The sequence below is a fragment of the Antechinus flavipes genome, chromosome 1, assembly GCF_016432865.1.
Source record: "Antechinus flavipes isolate AdamAnt ecotype Samford, QLD, Australia chromosome 1, AdamAnt_v2, whole genome shotgun sequence".
Lineage (NCBI taxonomy): Eukaryota > Metazoa > Chordata > Mammalia > Dasyuromorphia > Dasyuridae > Antechinus > Antechinus flavipes.
This window is the reverse complement of record NC_067398.1, coordinates 411,787,805-411,805,704: the sequence shown is the minus strand read 5'-3', so window position 1 is coordinate 411,805,704 and position 17,900 is coordinate 411,787,805. Positions and strand designations below refer to the sequence as shown.

Here is a 17,900-nt window from a genome sequence, read left to right as displayed (position 1 = left end):
CTGATTAAAATTAGGTTCATCCCTTTTTCATTGTATATTCTTCTCATTTTGGGGGGAGGGAAGACTAGCAACTTCTGATGTGAGGGCTTTTGGAGGGCTTGTTTTCAGGATTGCTCATCCACTTTTGGAGTCTATCTGTCATCCAACTATTGCCTGTGACTCTGAGAAGCTGCAACATGTATAGGAACCACACACCAGTAAAGCCATCTAACTAAATTGTAGCTTCTTAACTGGGCTGTGACTTTATAAAGAGTCTTGTAATCTAATATGGGGATTGTGAAAATAAATCATGAATAGAAAAAGTTTAAGGAGGCCATAGCTATTAAACCAAGTTGAGGGTAACCAATAGGACTCAAACCTATTGGTGTGTTAAGCATATGAAGATTTCCCCAAGAGGGTGGGTGAATGAGAACAATTTGTTTCAACAGCTATGAAAGTGGATGAAGCAAATGGTGTGCAGTGTGAAGATACTGAAGATGCTAAGGTCATGAGCTGCATCATAGGCTATTGTCAGTCATCTTGATTTTTGTCAGACAATTGGATTTTGCTGTCTCTGGATAAGGAAATAAGGCTGATGACTTTGTGCAACTCTGTCTCAGTTAAATCTAAGCTGCATATGAGTCATCACCCATGTGATGTCATTGGTCTTCTTGAAAAGCAGAGAAATAACCACAATTTTCTCATTCACTTTAAGAGAAATAGAAAGCTTCCTTTTCCATTTTTGTACTCTACTATATTTCTTAATTTTACCCTAACCTCTTCTTTGTCTCTTTAAACTCTCAGAACTGAACCAATCTATCCTAAATATGTCTTGATTTTTTCCCCCTTATCTGACTTTGAAAATATAAGGTTCTAAAAGGATATGTTTCGTCTCTTCCGTTAGAATGTTTGTAATACATTTTCATACATTTCTTTCCAACTGTTCAAATGAATTTACCTTTCTAGGTTTTTCTGGATTCTTCTATTTGAATTTCAAAGTTCTTATTCAGCTCTGGTATTTTCAGAAGAAATTATTAAAATGAATAATTATAATATTACAAATTATATAATATTAACCACATTATAATAACACAAATATAATAACATAAATATCATGGTAGTATAAATTACTAATAATTAATAATTATCAAAATAAAAATTAAAAGTTCACTCCCCTATATGATTACATTTATTCCATAGTAATGCATATTGCAAAATAATTTATTTTTGTTTTATATATTTTGCTTTCTAGTGTATTTTGTTGCTCTCCTAATTTTTTTTTTTTTTTTTTTTTGCTGAGGCAATTAGGGTTAAGTGTGACTTGCCCAAGGTCACACAGCTAGGAAGTGTTAAGTGTCTGAGGCAGATTTGAACTCAGGTCCTCCTGATTTCAGGGCTGGAGCTCTATCCATTATATCACCTACTGTTCTTCTCCTAACATTTTGTAGAAACTTCCAGGTCTTACAAATCTTGATTGTCTTCCTTCTTACTTGAATTGTTCTTTTCTAGATATTTGCAATCTTTTTTGCCGTTTTTTCCCTTGTACCCTGGGAGCTCAGAATTTTAGCTATGAAATTAGCTAGGAAAAACCTTTGAGGATTTTTCTTTTAGGAAGTGCTGAGTATATTTGTTCTCTCTTTACCCATTAGTTCTATCAGATCTGGTATGTTTTCATCTACAATTTCTTGAAATATAATGTCCAGATTTTTTTTTAAAATTGTGATTTTCAGGATATTTCTTTGGCCAGTTTTCCATTTTACTGGTTTTTGATATCAGAAAACTAATATTTTCTTAGGTTTTCTTTATTTTTCATTTTGTTCTAGTATTCTTGATGTTAATAGAGTAATTGATCATTCTTATTTTCAGATATTCTTTTTCTTGACTGGTGGAGTTTATGGCTTTTTTCTTCTAAGCTACCTATTTTCTTTCTAAATCACTCCTCTAGAGTTTTAAAATAATTATTTTTTTTACTTTATTTCTTCTTGATATTCATATAATCTTTGTGAAAAATCAATCCTCTCCCCCTTGAATCTCTCCTTTCAGATGTTATAGTATTATATTAGCAACATACAAACATCTATACACACACACACACACACATACATCTATACATAGCATATGTACATCTAAAATGTATAAATATGTGTATGTGATGTATATATACACATATACATATTTTAATGGTGATAGATGTTTTATTTGATGTTTTCATTACTCTTGCTTTAGTTAAAAAAATGATAGCATTGTGCTGTGGCCAAGATCTATCCCTTTGATGTATTTTTGTGTAGATTGTTCAGCTTTGATTTGCCCTGAGTACTCTGGATTCTTATTCTTGGGCTATCCCCATTGCAGCAATGAGAAATTCTGCTGTTTATCACGTTGTTTGTTACTGTCACTATGTGGGGCTTCTAAGTTCAACACTGGTAGCTTTCTATTTTCTCTGTATCTTTTTCAGGGGAATTCTCTGCTACTTTTGAGCACAAGCACATTGTAATCTAGATGTATCTTATCTTCAGTCATTCTAGTGCTTCTTTTGCCCATTTATTGCCCTTTGTCTTCTTTTGGTTAAGTTTTTGTATATTTCTGGGGAGGAAAATGCCACTATGGTTATCACAATGAAGCTATAGTTTCTTATTTTATTTTATTATTATTGTCTAGTTTGGGGAAACTTAAGGATTTTAGTGGAACTGGTGAAGAAAACATATTGAATAAAAATTTGAAATATATATGTATACACACATAAATATGTATATATGTATATATCTATATAGCTTGCATATTATTTTGAAAAAAATTAATGTCTGTTTTTTGTAATCAGAATTTCTCTCAGTATTTTTCTTCACCCATGCCTGCCAAACTACATAAAAATTATGTGTTTTAAGGGAAAAAAGAAAAAGAGGGTAAAGAAAAAAGTTAGTAAAATCAACCATCAAGCTGAAAAAATCTGAAAAAATATTCTGTATATTATTTCTGTGGTTACTTTTACAAAGAACTGAGATGTCTGGTAGGTAGAATCTGAAATGACTAAGAAAACAAAGGTTCCAGTTCCTGAGCATGTTCATTTATTATGCAGTGCATGTCCAAAAAAAATCAGAACTAGGACTCCTAAACTTTGGCACTGGATCCCAAATACAGAGGGAAACATTTTATGCATTAAAAACAACTAATCAAGTAAGAACAATTAATTAGAATAAAACAAGATGAAAAATTAGATAATCTGATTTTCTAGTTGGGAGGAGAGTGAATAGATGCAATTTTCTGAAATTAGAAAAAGAAGTCTTCTACTCCTAGCAAGTAGATACATGTTCAAAGGAACATGGAAATAATAACTAATTAACCAGTATGTAGCCAGTTTTCAGATAAGATATGTGGATTGCTAGAAATGTATAGTGAGAAAACTCTTTGTATAATCAGTTTTTGGATTTGACTGTGTTTCTGGTCAACATAACCTAGATCCTTACTTAAAGGTCTCTAAGTAACCAGTAGATATATGGACAGTTGCCCAGCCATGCAAGGTTAAGTTCAAACAATGCAACAAATCTTTCTCATATTTCTAAAAATTTAATAAACTTTTACACAATATAGAAATTGAGTTAAACACATAATTTTATAGAAAGGGAATAGAGTTAGATCCAGAATTCAGTAACAAGATGGAGTCAATATGGTTTTCTACATAGTTTCCACAATTCCCTCAGAATGGCTATTTTCTCACGTCACGAAGAAATTATTTTTATCCTAAACACATATTTAACCTTCTAGAAATTAAACACATATGTACCTAAGGATAATAATACATAGATAGACATTGTAGTATTAAAGTAAGAATACACACAAATGTGTATGTATTTATACATATACATATTTATACACATATTTCCTATTTGAAAATTATAACGTATTTGGAAAAAAAATATTCAGGAATTTGTAGATATGTGAAACCAATGTATTGCATGTTATTTTTAACTAAAGGTAACAGTATATTCACACAATGATTCAAATCAAGCTACTTTTTCACATAGATATCCAAATAAAATGTTTCTTTGTTTCCTAATTTTTTTTTTTTTTTTTGGTTTTGTATAGAATACGTTTTATACACTAGAAGTATATAACTCCACTGCTTGGAGAAGTTGGGGGGATGAAAGGGGAAAACAGGTTGGATTAATTCAGTACAACTTGGACAATAAATTATAGAATTTTCAATTCCAAGGCAACCTTTGTGAAAGGACAGTTGTCAATGTAGGACATCAGTGAAAATTTAAATTTTTAATTGTTTATTGTTTTTTCCCCTAAAATGACCATTCATGTGAATAGATAATTTATGATCTTGAATATTGATATTTTTATAAGAGTTATTCCCAAAATGACATGACTTTAATAGAGATAGCATGCTTTTAAATCAATCTATTCAAAGAATAGACTATTAACTTTAGATGAAATGTCACAACATGATTAGCTTTCAAAATGTGAGATGAGATGGTGTCCACCAAAGCTCTTCTTTTTAACCACTATTGTCTTGTTGATGTTCTAGATAAGAATTATGTAATATCATAGTCTCAAAAGACTCACAATTTCAGTCGAGTCAAGCAAAAGATTTACTCTGGAGTATACATTATCGCAGTCAACTCTCTTGATGATTTGTGTAAAAGGAATGATATAAAAAGATATCATCAAGAACATATAAGGAGGGAAAATGAAGTTGACCAGGCATCTAATTAGAATTAGGCTAAGTACTGGAAAATTGGAGTAAAAAGCAATTGATAGGACATTAAAAGACCCAGGAGAATTCAGTAAAGGGGAGAATTTCTAGGTACAACTTCTATGAAAGTTTGATGGATAGTCATAGATAAATGCCTTAAGAGTGAGAAGTCTATTATGGGTTGTAATTTGTGTAGTAGAAGGAGCACGTACTCCACTTAAGTTATGGAATCTCCACATTTCTAAAATAACTGTATCCAGGTCTTGAAAAACCATAGAAAATGATAAGCACTGGTCAATTCTCATACAATATGTGTCTGTATAATATATGTGTATAAATGCATGCATATATATGTGTGTATATGCATATTATTGTATATATGTGTATATGTGCATGTCTACAAACAAAGAGAGAAAGAAAGAGAGAGACAAAGACAGTGAGATATAGACAGCTATGTACCTCAATGGAAAGAACACTGGGCCTGGAGTGAGGAAGATCTGAATTCAAATTCAGCCTCAAAAATGCATTAGTTATGTGACCTTTTTTTTTTTTTTAAATTTAACTTATTTAACTTCTGTTAGTCTTAATCAAATAGGGAAGAAAATGGCAAATCATACTAATATTTTTGCCAAGAAAATTCCACAGGGGTCACAAAGTTTGCCCAAGATGAAATGATTGAAAATATTTGAGTAAAAAGGTAAGCCTTCCATGAGCAAATGATGTTTTTAGCTGTTAAAATTGTTCTAAGTATGTCAAGTCTGTCATGTGGCATATCTAAAAATGCTTGCACTGTAATTTTTCAAATGTATAATTGACAACACATAAATTTATTAAATCTAAATGTCCCTATGCTATTATTTGATGATACTAAAGCAGCAAGCATTAATATGTTAATAATAATTTAACTTTATAAAACAGTAGAATATCTAATATAAGGATTTATAAAATAGCGTCTTTCCTATTTGCATTGTTTTTAATAGATAAACAAATATCAGCTATAGAGTGGTGCTATGTTAACAAAACTTTTGATATATATTCAGTTTTGTTTTGTTTTGACTTATGGATAACCTCTCAATGAGAAAAGCAATTCATTTACTAAAAAATTAACTTATAAGAATAATTCTAGTGTATAAAATATATTCTATACAAAACCAAAAAAAGTGGAAGTTAAGGAGGTGTCCAATTATAGCCAGGAAGTCTGGACTTAGAGGATACCAATTAGGTATCTGACATAGGACATGTGGAGTTTTATCTTTTGGAATGCCAGATCTCCACAGCTCTAATTATCCCAGTTCTAATGAGCAGAAAAGGGGGGTTGCAACCAGGAAAATTGAGGCAGAACAATTCAGGGAAACTGAGGCAGGATAATTCAGGGAAAATGAAGCAGGATAATTCAGGGAAACTGAGGCAAGACAATTTAGGGAAACTGAGGCAGGACAATAAAAAGGAACTGTGGCACAACATAACTTTTAAATAAAAAAAGAGCTTTCTATTGCATTTTATCCTCTCTCTTCCGAGCCACTCAACCCTGGATACTTCAGGATCGGGGGAAAAAAATCAGAAAGATGAATAAGATACTAAAGGGTATGAAACACACACACACATTCTAAGAAATACTTGATTCTGGGTTTCCCCAAGGGGAAGGTATCTGGATAAGATATTGAATGAATGTCAATTTGGGGGGAATGGGATAAGAATTCTGATATTACCTATTATGAGTTAAGCCCTGAAAATCCTTGATAAAAATTGATTAATTTGATCATATTTACCTAACTCTATGAGATGAATGCTATTATTTTCACTTTACAATTAAGGAAACGGAGGCAAACAGATTTAATTGATTTGCCCAAAGTCACACAACTAATAAATCTCTGTAGTGAGATATGGATTAAGTTTTCCTGATTTTTAGTCCACCACTATCTACTGTGCCACACAAATATTTCTAGGGCAGTTTCTATTTTAGACATGGGTAACTCTTCATCTGAAGAAACTCCAAGAATAAAAGAACACTTTGGGGAATCATAATTATACTTTGAAGCTAACTGGCAATTTTAAGAAGCCACTGCAATAAATCTATAATGATCTTGAATTCTAGTATGGAGTACTTGGGCCACTAAAGGGTAGATGGAAACTGGTTTTATCATCAGCAAAATCTGCAAGCTTCTGAACAAATTTATAGAATACTAGCAGGAAAAAATTATAACTTGACTAAAGTTCTACCTCTGATTCCCTCTGATCGCCATTATTTTATAATGTTCTACCTTCCCTACTCTAATTATAATTTATTTTGAGTTAGAGAGAAAAAAATTCTAAAATGCCTTAGCCTATATTTTAAAATTTCATAGCATAACTCTGTAAAAATATGTTCTTCCTCTAGAGAAACACAGGAATAAAGAAAGGAATGAGTAATTCTTATACAAAGGGACATCTTTTTGAAGTCAATTCCAGCCCCAAGGGGTTTATTATCTCACTTTTATTATTATTAATGCCAGTATATTCACCTAATTTAGTCTTTTAACATAGTTTCTCCATATTGCAGAGGAAAAAAAACAGAAGTGTCAGGAAGATCTGAGTTCTAATTCTGTGTCATAAACAAATAAATTAGTTCCACTCTCAAGTTTCCTTAATCACAAAATAGTGATAACATCCTCTTTCTCAAAGGATTGTCATGAGGACCAAATAAGATAATTTTTGTAATTTTTTTTTGCCAATTTTAAGGAACCAAAGCAAATAATAAATGATTTAGAATATAAGCTTCTTTTGAATAGGGATTATTTTGTTCTTTGTTTTTGTGTCTCTCATTCCTGCTACAATAGTACCTAGTAAAATTCATGGAGAAATAATGTTTGTTGATTGAATTGATAAGCTAGTGTCACATGAGTGATTGGATACAAGTCAAACCTGTGTTTCAGTAGCAATGTAATGCTCATTCCACTGTACTATATAGGTTCTGTTCCATTATGTTCTATATAATTCCCATCTTGAGCAGTTTGCAATCCATTTAGGAATGCATCCATATAGGAGGAGTTAAATGAAAATACTAGAAACAAGCAACAGTTCAAGAAAATCAATTACGAGATGTTAACAGGGAATATGTAATAATTACCGATGAATATTTAGATATAATAAAGGCTAAAAAGTTATAACTGGAAGAGATGCCTACCATTAGGAGAGATACAACTCTAAAATTTGGGCTTTCTGAATTTAAAAAAAAAAAAGATTGGCTTGTTTAACTATGTGTGGCTTTTTTTATATTTCTGAGCATTTTTTTTAATACATTTAAGAAAATTTTCTAAAGAGCAGAATATAGGCTTCACTAACCCTCCAAATTATTGATGATTGATTCTTGTTACTCAACATTGGTCTTGTTTTTTTCTCCCATTTTCCATTTTGTTGTTGTTAAGTTATTCAGTGATATTTTAGTTATGTCTAACTCTTCATGACTGGATTTGGGGTTTTCCCAGACATTGAATTAATTGCTTTGCCATTTCCTTCACCAGTTCATTTTATAGACAAGGAAATTAAAACAAACAGTGTTAAGTGACTAGCTTAGGTTCACACAGCTAATTAAGGTCTCAAGTCAGATTTTAACTCAGTAAAATAAATCTTCCTGACTCCAAGCCTGGAGCTGAATTAAGAAAACTCCTAATGACTAAAAACAACTGGTTGGCAACGTTTAAGATACCCTTGATTTTTCCCTCTTTCTCAACTGCAGTAGCATCTTTGGGCTATTTTTCAACTCCAACTTTTTTTTGCCTGAATGAGACCCCAAAGAGCATTCTAACCCTGAGTGGTTTAGGGGTATTTCCTAATATTGTTACACATGACTCTCATCTAGTATGCTCTCGAACACTAATCATTACTAGAAGTCCTATTTTCCTTTTGTGGTGACCTCATGAAGTTCCCTTTGGGTATATATAGTTTTCTGCTGAATTCTGAAAGTCAAAATATCCTTGTATATTTAGTTTGTCTTTGTCTTTCCACATTAATAAAACTATTAGCCTTGGGGACACTGCTATCAAAGCAAATGGATTGTTAAATCTTTTCACATTTTGACTTTCAAAGGTTATGCTCTCCTCAAGGTAATGACAGGAAGGAAAGAACATCGATTCCTTGACTTCCAAAAATTTCTGTTCTAGCGACTTGGCCCAAGCTTCTCTATAACTAAGCTAACTTCTACTGAAATTCCTATTTCTTCATTAGCTTGCTACTTTTATCCAAAACATGAGGGCATAGCTGATTCTTTTTTATCAGCCATAAAATACTTCCTATGTGACTTGTGTTCTTCCATTCAGATTATAACCTAGTTTATTCATTGAATTGATACAGTAGAGGTACCTAGGGATTGTTTACACACCAAGTTTAACCCCTGTGATTGATTTTGTAAATAAAAGACATAGTCTCAGTTATATAAAGGCTTTAGGATGTAAAGTACCCTGTATAATAATTTACCTTCAATTCTACCTTCAGAGCATCTTTTATACTTATTCTTTTCTCTCATAGTCAAACTTACCTGAGCAATTATAACTTCCTAATTGATTAAAGGTTCCACATAACTGACAGATTCATATACCTAAAATATTGATAAATATATCCTAAAATATAAGCTCCTTTGCTGGCATTTAGAGGTTTCCATAACTTAACTGTGACTTTCTGTCACAGTCAATTGGTTTACTAACACTTCAATTTTCTGCTTCTTCATCTTTGTATAAGAATAGCATACTACTTAAAAGTCACTATTAGGGGCAGCTAGATGGTGCAGTGGATATAGTGCCAGCTCTGAAATCAAGAGGACCTGAGTTCAAATTTGACCCCAGACACTTAACATTTTCTAGCTGTGTGATCCTGGGCAAGTCATTTAACTCCAATTGCCTCAACAACAACAAAAAAGTCACTATTACTAGAGGATCTTCTTGACTACTATATATTCTCCTAATTATTCGTGTTCGCTACAACTTGAAATCACTTTGCTATATAATTTATATTTATTATACACATCCATATTGCATTTCTTCCTAATTCCCCTCTCTCATCCCATACTCCATAATAGATTATAAATTCACTGAGGGTGGGTATTTTTTTATTTTTGCCAATATAAATCCAGAAATTTTGCACAGAGATTTAGACAATTGAATACAGAGCTTAGAAACTCATTTGGTAAACCTATATAGTTATATTCAAGAAATAAGCCATTTGGCAGGTTAGAATTTAATTTTCTTGTTCTTTTTGTTACAATTGTTAAAAATGAGTAAAAAGAAGGGTTAGGGGAAACTTCCCAAGGCAATTCTGTAAAGAAAGAAATTGTGGGAAAAAAGATGAAATGATAATGGGCAGGGGGAGGAATAAAGAAGTAGTTAGAAAAAAGGGAAGTAACCAGTGTGATTGAGAAAGAACAGTTGAGCTAAAGAAAACAGGGATTTTCAAACACTTCATAGAAGAGAAATTACACATTCTTCTCTTCTTTGAAGTGACAAGTATGGGTGTATAATATTGTGCATACAAAGTATTCAAAAAAATCTGAGTTCGTCTAAAGCTTGAAACTATACTAGCCTGTACTGTTAAGGCTCCATTTATATATGAATTAGATTTGTTGAAGTGCTTTATCTTTCCTAAAAATCCTTGTCACAAGCATGATTTGTTCATCAGCTAAGCATATGGGAATGAATAAATTCTGAAATAAAGTTGACATAAAAACAAAAAATAACTGTACTATACTTATGTATATATGTATGTGAATACAATATAAATGATATTACATGCCATATAATATTATTATATAGAACTATCTGATATGATAATACATATATTATCCATATATAATACAATAATCATAAGAATTTTTAAAAATCACAGATACTGATGTGACCCAAATATAGTCTCTCTGTGATAAATTAGAATTAGAATAAAAACCAACAATTTAATTTAATTATTCTATTAATTTGAATAGTTCCAAAAAATTGTCCAAATTTTAAGATTATTGTGAATCAGTTGTTGATAACTGTACTATTTAATTTCTTCTCAGAAATATGTTTTTCAAAAAGGAGAAATGATGGCAGTGGAGGTGAACTACCATGTTCAGACAGCAATTATAATATCATATAAGTTACCCAAATGACAATTATCTTAGAAACCTCAGACAATTGGCTACAAAGCATTCTGGTATTCATTTAATAATACTTTGGCTTCCTTTTCTTAAATGATTAGAAAAATCTTTATATTCTTCAAATCAGATGCAATATTAGACTTCTTATTTAATCAGATGAATGCCTGATCAAAATAATTTTAAAATACATACACATTTATTATACATACATATATATGTCATCATAGATAAATAAATGTGATCATATTTACATCTAAATGCACATATCTATCTACCCATAGTAATATGATTCACAATACATTTGTATGTAAGTGCTCTTTCCAGAGAAATACTATTGAGAATCAATAAATTTGAGGATTATTGCATTTTGTATTTAAGATTTTACAATGCTATTAATCCCTTTACTTTTATTTTCAGTGATCAGGTTTTATGATCTATAACCTGTGTTTAAATCCCTAGACTATTCTAAATCTTTATCTGAAAGAGTTCAGTCCTTGGTATGTATTTACATTATGTAAATATGTTATTTTAATGATATAATCGACAAAGTACAAAGCTCTATTCAAGATCATTATTATTGTTGTTATTATAATTTCTCCCCCAAACTTTTAGAGCCTAGTTGCCTGGGTGAGGTGAAACAAACAGTGCTGGACTCTGTCCTGCAAGAGAACTAATGCCTTAGTTCTCAGAAGCTTAGAGAAGAGTTATGATAGTATTACTGGAAATACATCAGAATGACAAAAAGCACAAAAAATTTCAAGGGAATAGATAATCAAAGGAAGTCAGAATAGGGAAAACAAATAAAAATGAAATTTTAACAAGTAAAGGAAAATTTTAATTTATGGCAACATTTAATCCTGGAACCTAAGATTTATTATTATTTTTTAAAAAATATATTGAATATATATTTACAAAATGAAATCTCTAGAGCTGCTCATTATATCTTTAAACCACTAGATGGCAATGTTCACGAAGGAATGATTCTTTCAATACTAGTACTAACGTAAAGTCAGTGTGCATGAAATTCAAATGGGTAATATTGTCATATGTTCTTAATTTTTTTTTACATTCTCATTAGTTCTTCTACAAATATGTATTTTTATTCTTAATCTAAGTCTTTCTCCCTCTAATTAACAAATAGGAAATTAAACACAGCAATCTCTAACACTGAAATCAGAGATTAATCATGCAAATTATAGGAACATTCCAAAAGTATAGCTCATAGTTTTGCCATATTTTATGTGTTCCCTTCTTTTTGGCTTTTTCTTATTGCAGCCATTAGATTTTGAAACAAAAAAGGCATATACTTTCAAAGTAGAGGCTTCCAACCTTCATCTTGACCACCGCTTCCACTCAGTGGGTCCTTTCAAAGATACAGCAACTGTGAAGATCAGTGTGTTGGATGTGGATGAGCCTCCAGTCTTTAGCAAGCCTCTCTATACCATGGAAGTTTATGAAGACACTCCTGTTGGGACCATAATTGGAGCTGTTACTGCACAAGATCTTGATGTTGGCAGCAGTGCTATTAGGTAAGAATTTCTACATTTCTACTGTAATCTAGAAATCATGTCTGTTAACGACACTGTCTTTTAAGGGAAATCACTCACATGTATAAATACAAGTTAAATATCTATGCCAATCTGTGAAAGTCATCAATAATGTCCTTGTTCCTTTCCATTATCTAAAGAGATGTTTGGGGGAAAAATAAACAGATGTGTTTAATCCTGTGCAACTAGTCACTATGGCAACTAAATTTGCCAAGTTTCTTGGGATGGGGAAAAAACACAGCCAAATCTTCCCTAATGTTAAGTCCCATCAAGCTGTGACAAATTTGATATTGATGCCTTAGGGAGATAGTAATTAGCATCAGAAAATGGTGGGTCTGTCAACAAATACAAAAACATGCCTGAAACTCATGTACATATTTATAAAATAAGAACTTAACTCCTCCTACTGAAACTTAGGTACTACCAAAACTTCCTACTTATTTGTCTTAGTTGCTATGTGATTTCATTCCCACTTTAAAGATACTCCTTAATATTTATTTATGTTGAATTAATTTTTGGAAAGGTCAAAGATATATGATTTGCCTTTCAATCTACATCCTCAAAGATACTTCTGTATCTAGAAGTCAAGAATTCTTGTGCTATATTAATAAACTCAATTTCATTCATAAATACAGACCTAATTTCCTGACTACTCAGATTGTTCAGACCCCATCTGACTGTAAGGTAGAAGGAAGAATTTGTTTTCCTCTCTAACCTCTCCTCCTTCCTTTTCTGCCTCCAAATTGCCCAAATATAATAGGAGAGCAGGACTAGAAAAGCCACATAGATGCTTGCAGTGGTTGAATAAAAATATTTTAATCCTTCTGATGAAATAGAGGATTTACAATCCTTAACATCTGTAAGTCTGTCCTTACAATTTCTGGGCCTTCCCATCTATCCTGTCTATATTTACTGTGCTCTATCCAAGACATCATCATCCAATCTACTGGTGGAACCTAATGAATCCTAATTCTTGCCTAGTGAATGTGGAATTCAAGAGAATTTCAAGAAACAGAACAGATGAAGTGATCAGTGAGAAGGGAAAATGAATTAATGTGGAAATGTAAAAGAAAAAAAATTAGTGGAGGATCTTAAAGCTAAAATATTAAATACTGATATTTCAAGCATTTGTGATTATATCCATGTAGTTCCTCCCTCCAAGAATACAGAAAGAAATCCCTTTAAAATTTAAGAAGTCTGTGAGAATTGATAAGAAAAAAAAAAATCACCACTAGGCCAACCCAATGATAAATCTTTCCAAATTATTCATTCTTGTAAATCAGCAAGTCTATTCTCTCTTTTTTTAAAAAAATTCATTATTTTAGTTTTTTTTAGTCTATTTGTTCTTTTCCTACATGACTAATATGGAAATATGTTTTGCATGATTAAACATGATATAACAAATCAGATTGCTTGTTTTCTCTTTTTTTATTATAGCTTTTTATTTACAAGATATATGCATGGGTAATTTTTCAGCACTGATTCTTGCAAAACCTTCTGTTTCAACTTTTCCCCTCCTTCCCCTAACCCCCTCCCCCAAATGGCAGGTAGACCAATACATGTTAAATATGTTAAAGTATATGTTAAATACAATATATGTATACATATCCATCAGTTATTTTTCAGCAAGTCTATTTTCAAAATTTTTCCAGCTTACCAGTGCCTGCAGGAATATATGTTCTATTGGCATAGCCTTTAGGAATCTAGGGTCATTTTCACATCATGTTGAAAAATCACATAGCACTTTAGTGAAGGAATGTAGTTAATCTTATATAAAATGAAGTATTTCCCCTATTAAAGTCCAAATCAGAGAAGTAACTTATTAGCAAGTAATGATAGTGTTGGAATTAATATATACTAAAATATACTCCCCTCCAAATCATGGTACGAATACAAAGAACTATTAGTATTGGTAATAATAAATCATTCAAATGTGATTAAAATACTAAAAGTGTTTTAGGGTTTCCAAAGCACTTTACTCACTTCAATTCCAGTATTTGTTTTTCATAATATCAATGACATTTTACATATATATGTATTATATTTATTCATTTAAAGAGAGAGAGAGAATGAAGAGAAGAGAAGAGGGGAAAGTAAGGGAAGGGAGGGGAGGAAAAGGGAAGAGAGGATTAGGGAGGAGAGCAGAAGTGAGGAGAGGAAAAAACAAGGAGTGAGGAAAAGTAATATGAAATCATTATCTCAAAGCACAAATTTGGCAGAGTTTACCTAAGGAACTGGTTTTGTTGACTGAGTTTGGCTATAATTCTGATTAACCTAAAAGCTGAAATAGTACTTTGATTATAAACTAGATTCAGAAAGAGAATAATCAATATTTTCCTGCAAAAGACAGGCTGAATATCAGCTAGAATTCAGTGGAGAACCCATAAAGATCTAGATAATCTCAGTGAAGAAAGCAAAATAGTCATTTGCTCTTCTGCTACTGACATTGACATAGCCAGAATGACTTAGCCATATTTCTCTAAGAAAACATGCTTCCTCTTTTCCAGCACTTGGTCCTCCCAGATACTTGGTTTGGATTGAGGAAATTGCTTTCAGATCTCATCATGACACTGAAAGCTAACACTGTGCGAAGCATCAAGGTAGCCTTAAGTAGACTATCTACACTAGGAAGAAGCTTGGATTTAGTTATTTTTTGTTCTACCTATTTGTAGCTATTTTCAAATTGAGAATATTCAAAATATTCAAAAAAGAGAAACATTAAAGATGAGATGGGAGGAAATTTAAAAAAAATTAGATTTTGAGGTTAGGAGAGGAGAGAAGGTGAAAATAATTCAAAGAAGAAAAGACATGGCTAAAATCATGGATTTGTTGCCACATACAAAGAAGACATGCATTTTATAGATACTCAACTACCACAAACTCATTTTTCTATATCATTGAGTCTCAGGGGTAGCTAGCATCTGACAGATATCAAAAGTCTTATGTGAAATGAATTGACAGCTGTACTCTGGTTTCTAATAGGCAGGTGCCAACATAACTAAAACCACAGATCCAGATGGAACTAATTGACACCCATGAGGGAAGTTTCAAAAGATAGAGCAGGTTTTGAATCAACATGAAATCTAACATTTCTATCCTAAGAGTAAATAGTAATCTTGAAGCAACCCAATGGGACTAGCATAGGTCATGTATTAACTTTTCTTTCTTTATAGAGAAGTTTTCAGGTGCAGAAACTCATAGTAAAATCCCTTTGCATGAAGTAAGTTTTTTAAAATATATTTTATTTTATGGTTTCTTTTTTTTTTTTAAGAAATAATAGTATGCATATTTTCCTCTCCTTTTTTATCATTATTATTTTAAAAAGCAAACAGAATAAGAAAAAATAGAAAAACAGAATAACAAAATAAAACAAAACCAAAGAGAACATTGTCATATACCTAGCATAACATCAGAGAGGATTCAAAATAAATAACAACAAATTATCAGATCAAGACTATATATATATATATTAGTAGAAATTATATTCATGAATATGCATCATTTTATTCTTGGAGACTGTATCTCCTTTTCTGGCTGGTTAACTTTGTTTTCATAATCTTCTTTTTCTTTGTTTTTCTTTTTTTCCCTTAAAAGTTACTCATTTGATTTTTAAATTCTTTTTGTGACTACTATAAATCTTCTTTGGACAGGCAATCATTTTACATTACTTTTTGAGATAGAACCTTTTTTTTTTTTTTTTTAACTTCAGTGTCCTCCTCTGAAGATGAACTCTGATCATTCCTGTTCCTATAGTATGTTTCTATGGTGGGGCTCTTTCTTATTTGCCAGTTTATATATATATATATATACATATACATATATATGGGGATATATACATATATATATATATATATATATATATATGGGGATATATACATATATATATATATATATGGGGATATATACATATATATAGGGATATACACACACATACACACACACACACACACACACACATATATATATATATATATATATATATATATATATATATATATATATATATAGTGGGGGAAATATGGAGACCTTGAAATTTACCGAATTAATCTGCCATCTTCCTAGACTCATCACTATCCTTTCCTTTTTAGTCACTTAGATAAGTGTCAGGTTAATGATAAACAAGTTGTGAAGTTGAATAAGGCAACCTATTATCCCTGAATGGTTTCTAAAGTGGTTGTTGGTTCCAGACCAGCATACCTTGAAATATGCATATCTATTTTTTTCTTCTCTTTTTTCTTCCAGTTTCTATAGCTTTTCTTTTTGTCTTCAAGCTTTTCATATCCATTCTTTTATCTTAATCCCTTTTATTCTGCTTCTTTTTCTCTTTTTTTATTGACTATATCACTGATTAGCCAGTTGCATTCAGTGGTATTCTTGACCAAGAAGTGTTGCTTAACTTCACTGTGGAACATAAACTTGAGGATCCTAGGTATTAGCCTTTCTTTCACTTTTGAAATTCATGGTAATAACAACCTTTGACTATGAAATGGAGGGCTATTAATCGACAATTTTCATATTCTTGAACATTCTATTTCTAATCATTATATGATTATATGATTAATGCAAATTTGATCAGATGCTATTCCATTCTGGAGGGCTCAGGAGCCATAAAATATCAGATTTTAATCTGTGTGATTTTTGCCCCATGTTCTGATTTAGCTTCTGCTCTTCTTGATATTTCTCTTTTTGTTTTCTCCTTCCAAATGTAGGAAGATGGTATGATGATCTTATAATATTTTCTTATTCAAATATAAACAAATATTTTTCCTTTGGTTTATATTTATTAAAAATGATTGTTATTTTCAGGAATACTGTTTGCTAAGATGCTTAGTACAATGCTATTTAGGAATAACATTGCATTTAGTATAAGTTAAAGATTTACTTTTACATGTTTGTAGTATCACAATAAATCCTGATAATTAGATAGCAAAACATTGCTAATAATATCATTATATAATATATAATGAAAGACATTCGGGATCATCTATTCCAACTAACTCTTTTGTTGAGGGGAATACTGCTGCACAGGGCAAAGAAATCAAATGACTTGCTTGTATAATATCACTGGGGTTAAGTGTTTCAGTACAGGTCCTCTGCCTTTAATGTCAGTGCTTTTGACATAGCAATACCAAATTACCTCCATATAGTTCCATTTAAATTGAATAGCTTAGCCATATTGGTAGTGATATCTATAGCAACAGTACTGTAATATCAGAGGCCATCTAGTTCAATCAAAATCTGAAAGAAATCTCTATTATAAGATATCTGATCAAAGACTATATCCCTATAGAATATCTCCAATTGGGGTAGAGCATTTTACTACCTTCTTAAGTAGAATAATATAAAAACCCCTACATTTCTATAGTGCTTTAAGGTTTTCTAAGTTTTATGCATTTTAATTCATTTGATACCCAGAATAAACCTAGATGTTTTTTTTTTAATTTTTTATTTTTCTCATTATTTTTATTATTCTCATTTTAGAGATGAGAAAATCAAGACCCGCTAAGTTTAAGTGTTCTGTCCAGGGTCATACAACTAGTCTGGATCTAGAGAAGGATTTGAATTTAAATTTCCT

The 17,900-nt window shown here is 31.3% G+C and overlaps 1 protein-coding gene across 2 annotated transcripts in view; it reads left to right on the top strand.

The window, feature by feature from the left end:
• CDH12 (cadherin 12) overlaps positions 1–17,900 on the top strand; it is a 969,321-nt gene that overhangs the window by 891,963 nt on the left and 59,458 nt on the right. For both annotated transcript variants that reach the window (XM_051969878.1, XM_051969879.1), the window contains one exon: positions 12,054–12,307. In XM_051969878.1, coding sequence (XP_051825838.1) covers positions 12,054–12,307 — 254 coding nt within the window. The remainder of the gene's footprint in view (positions 1–12,053; positions 12,308–17,900) is intronic.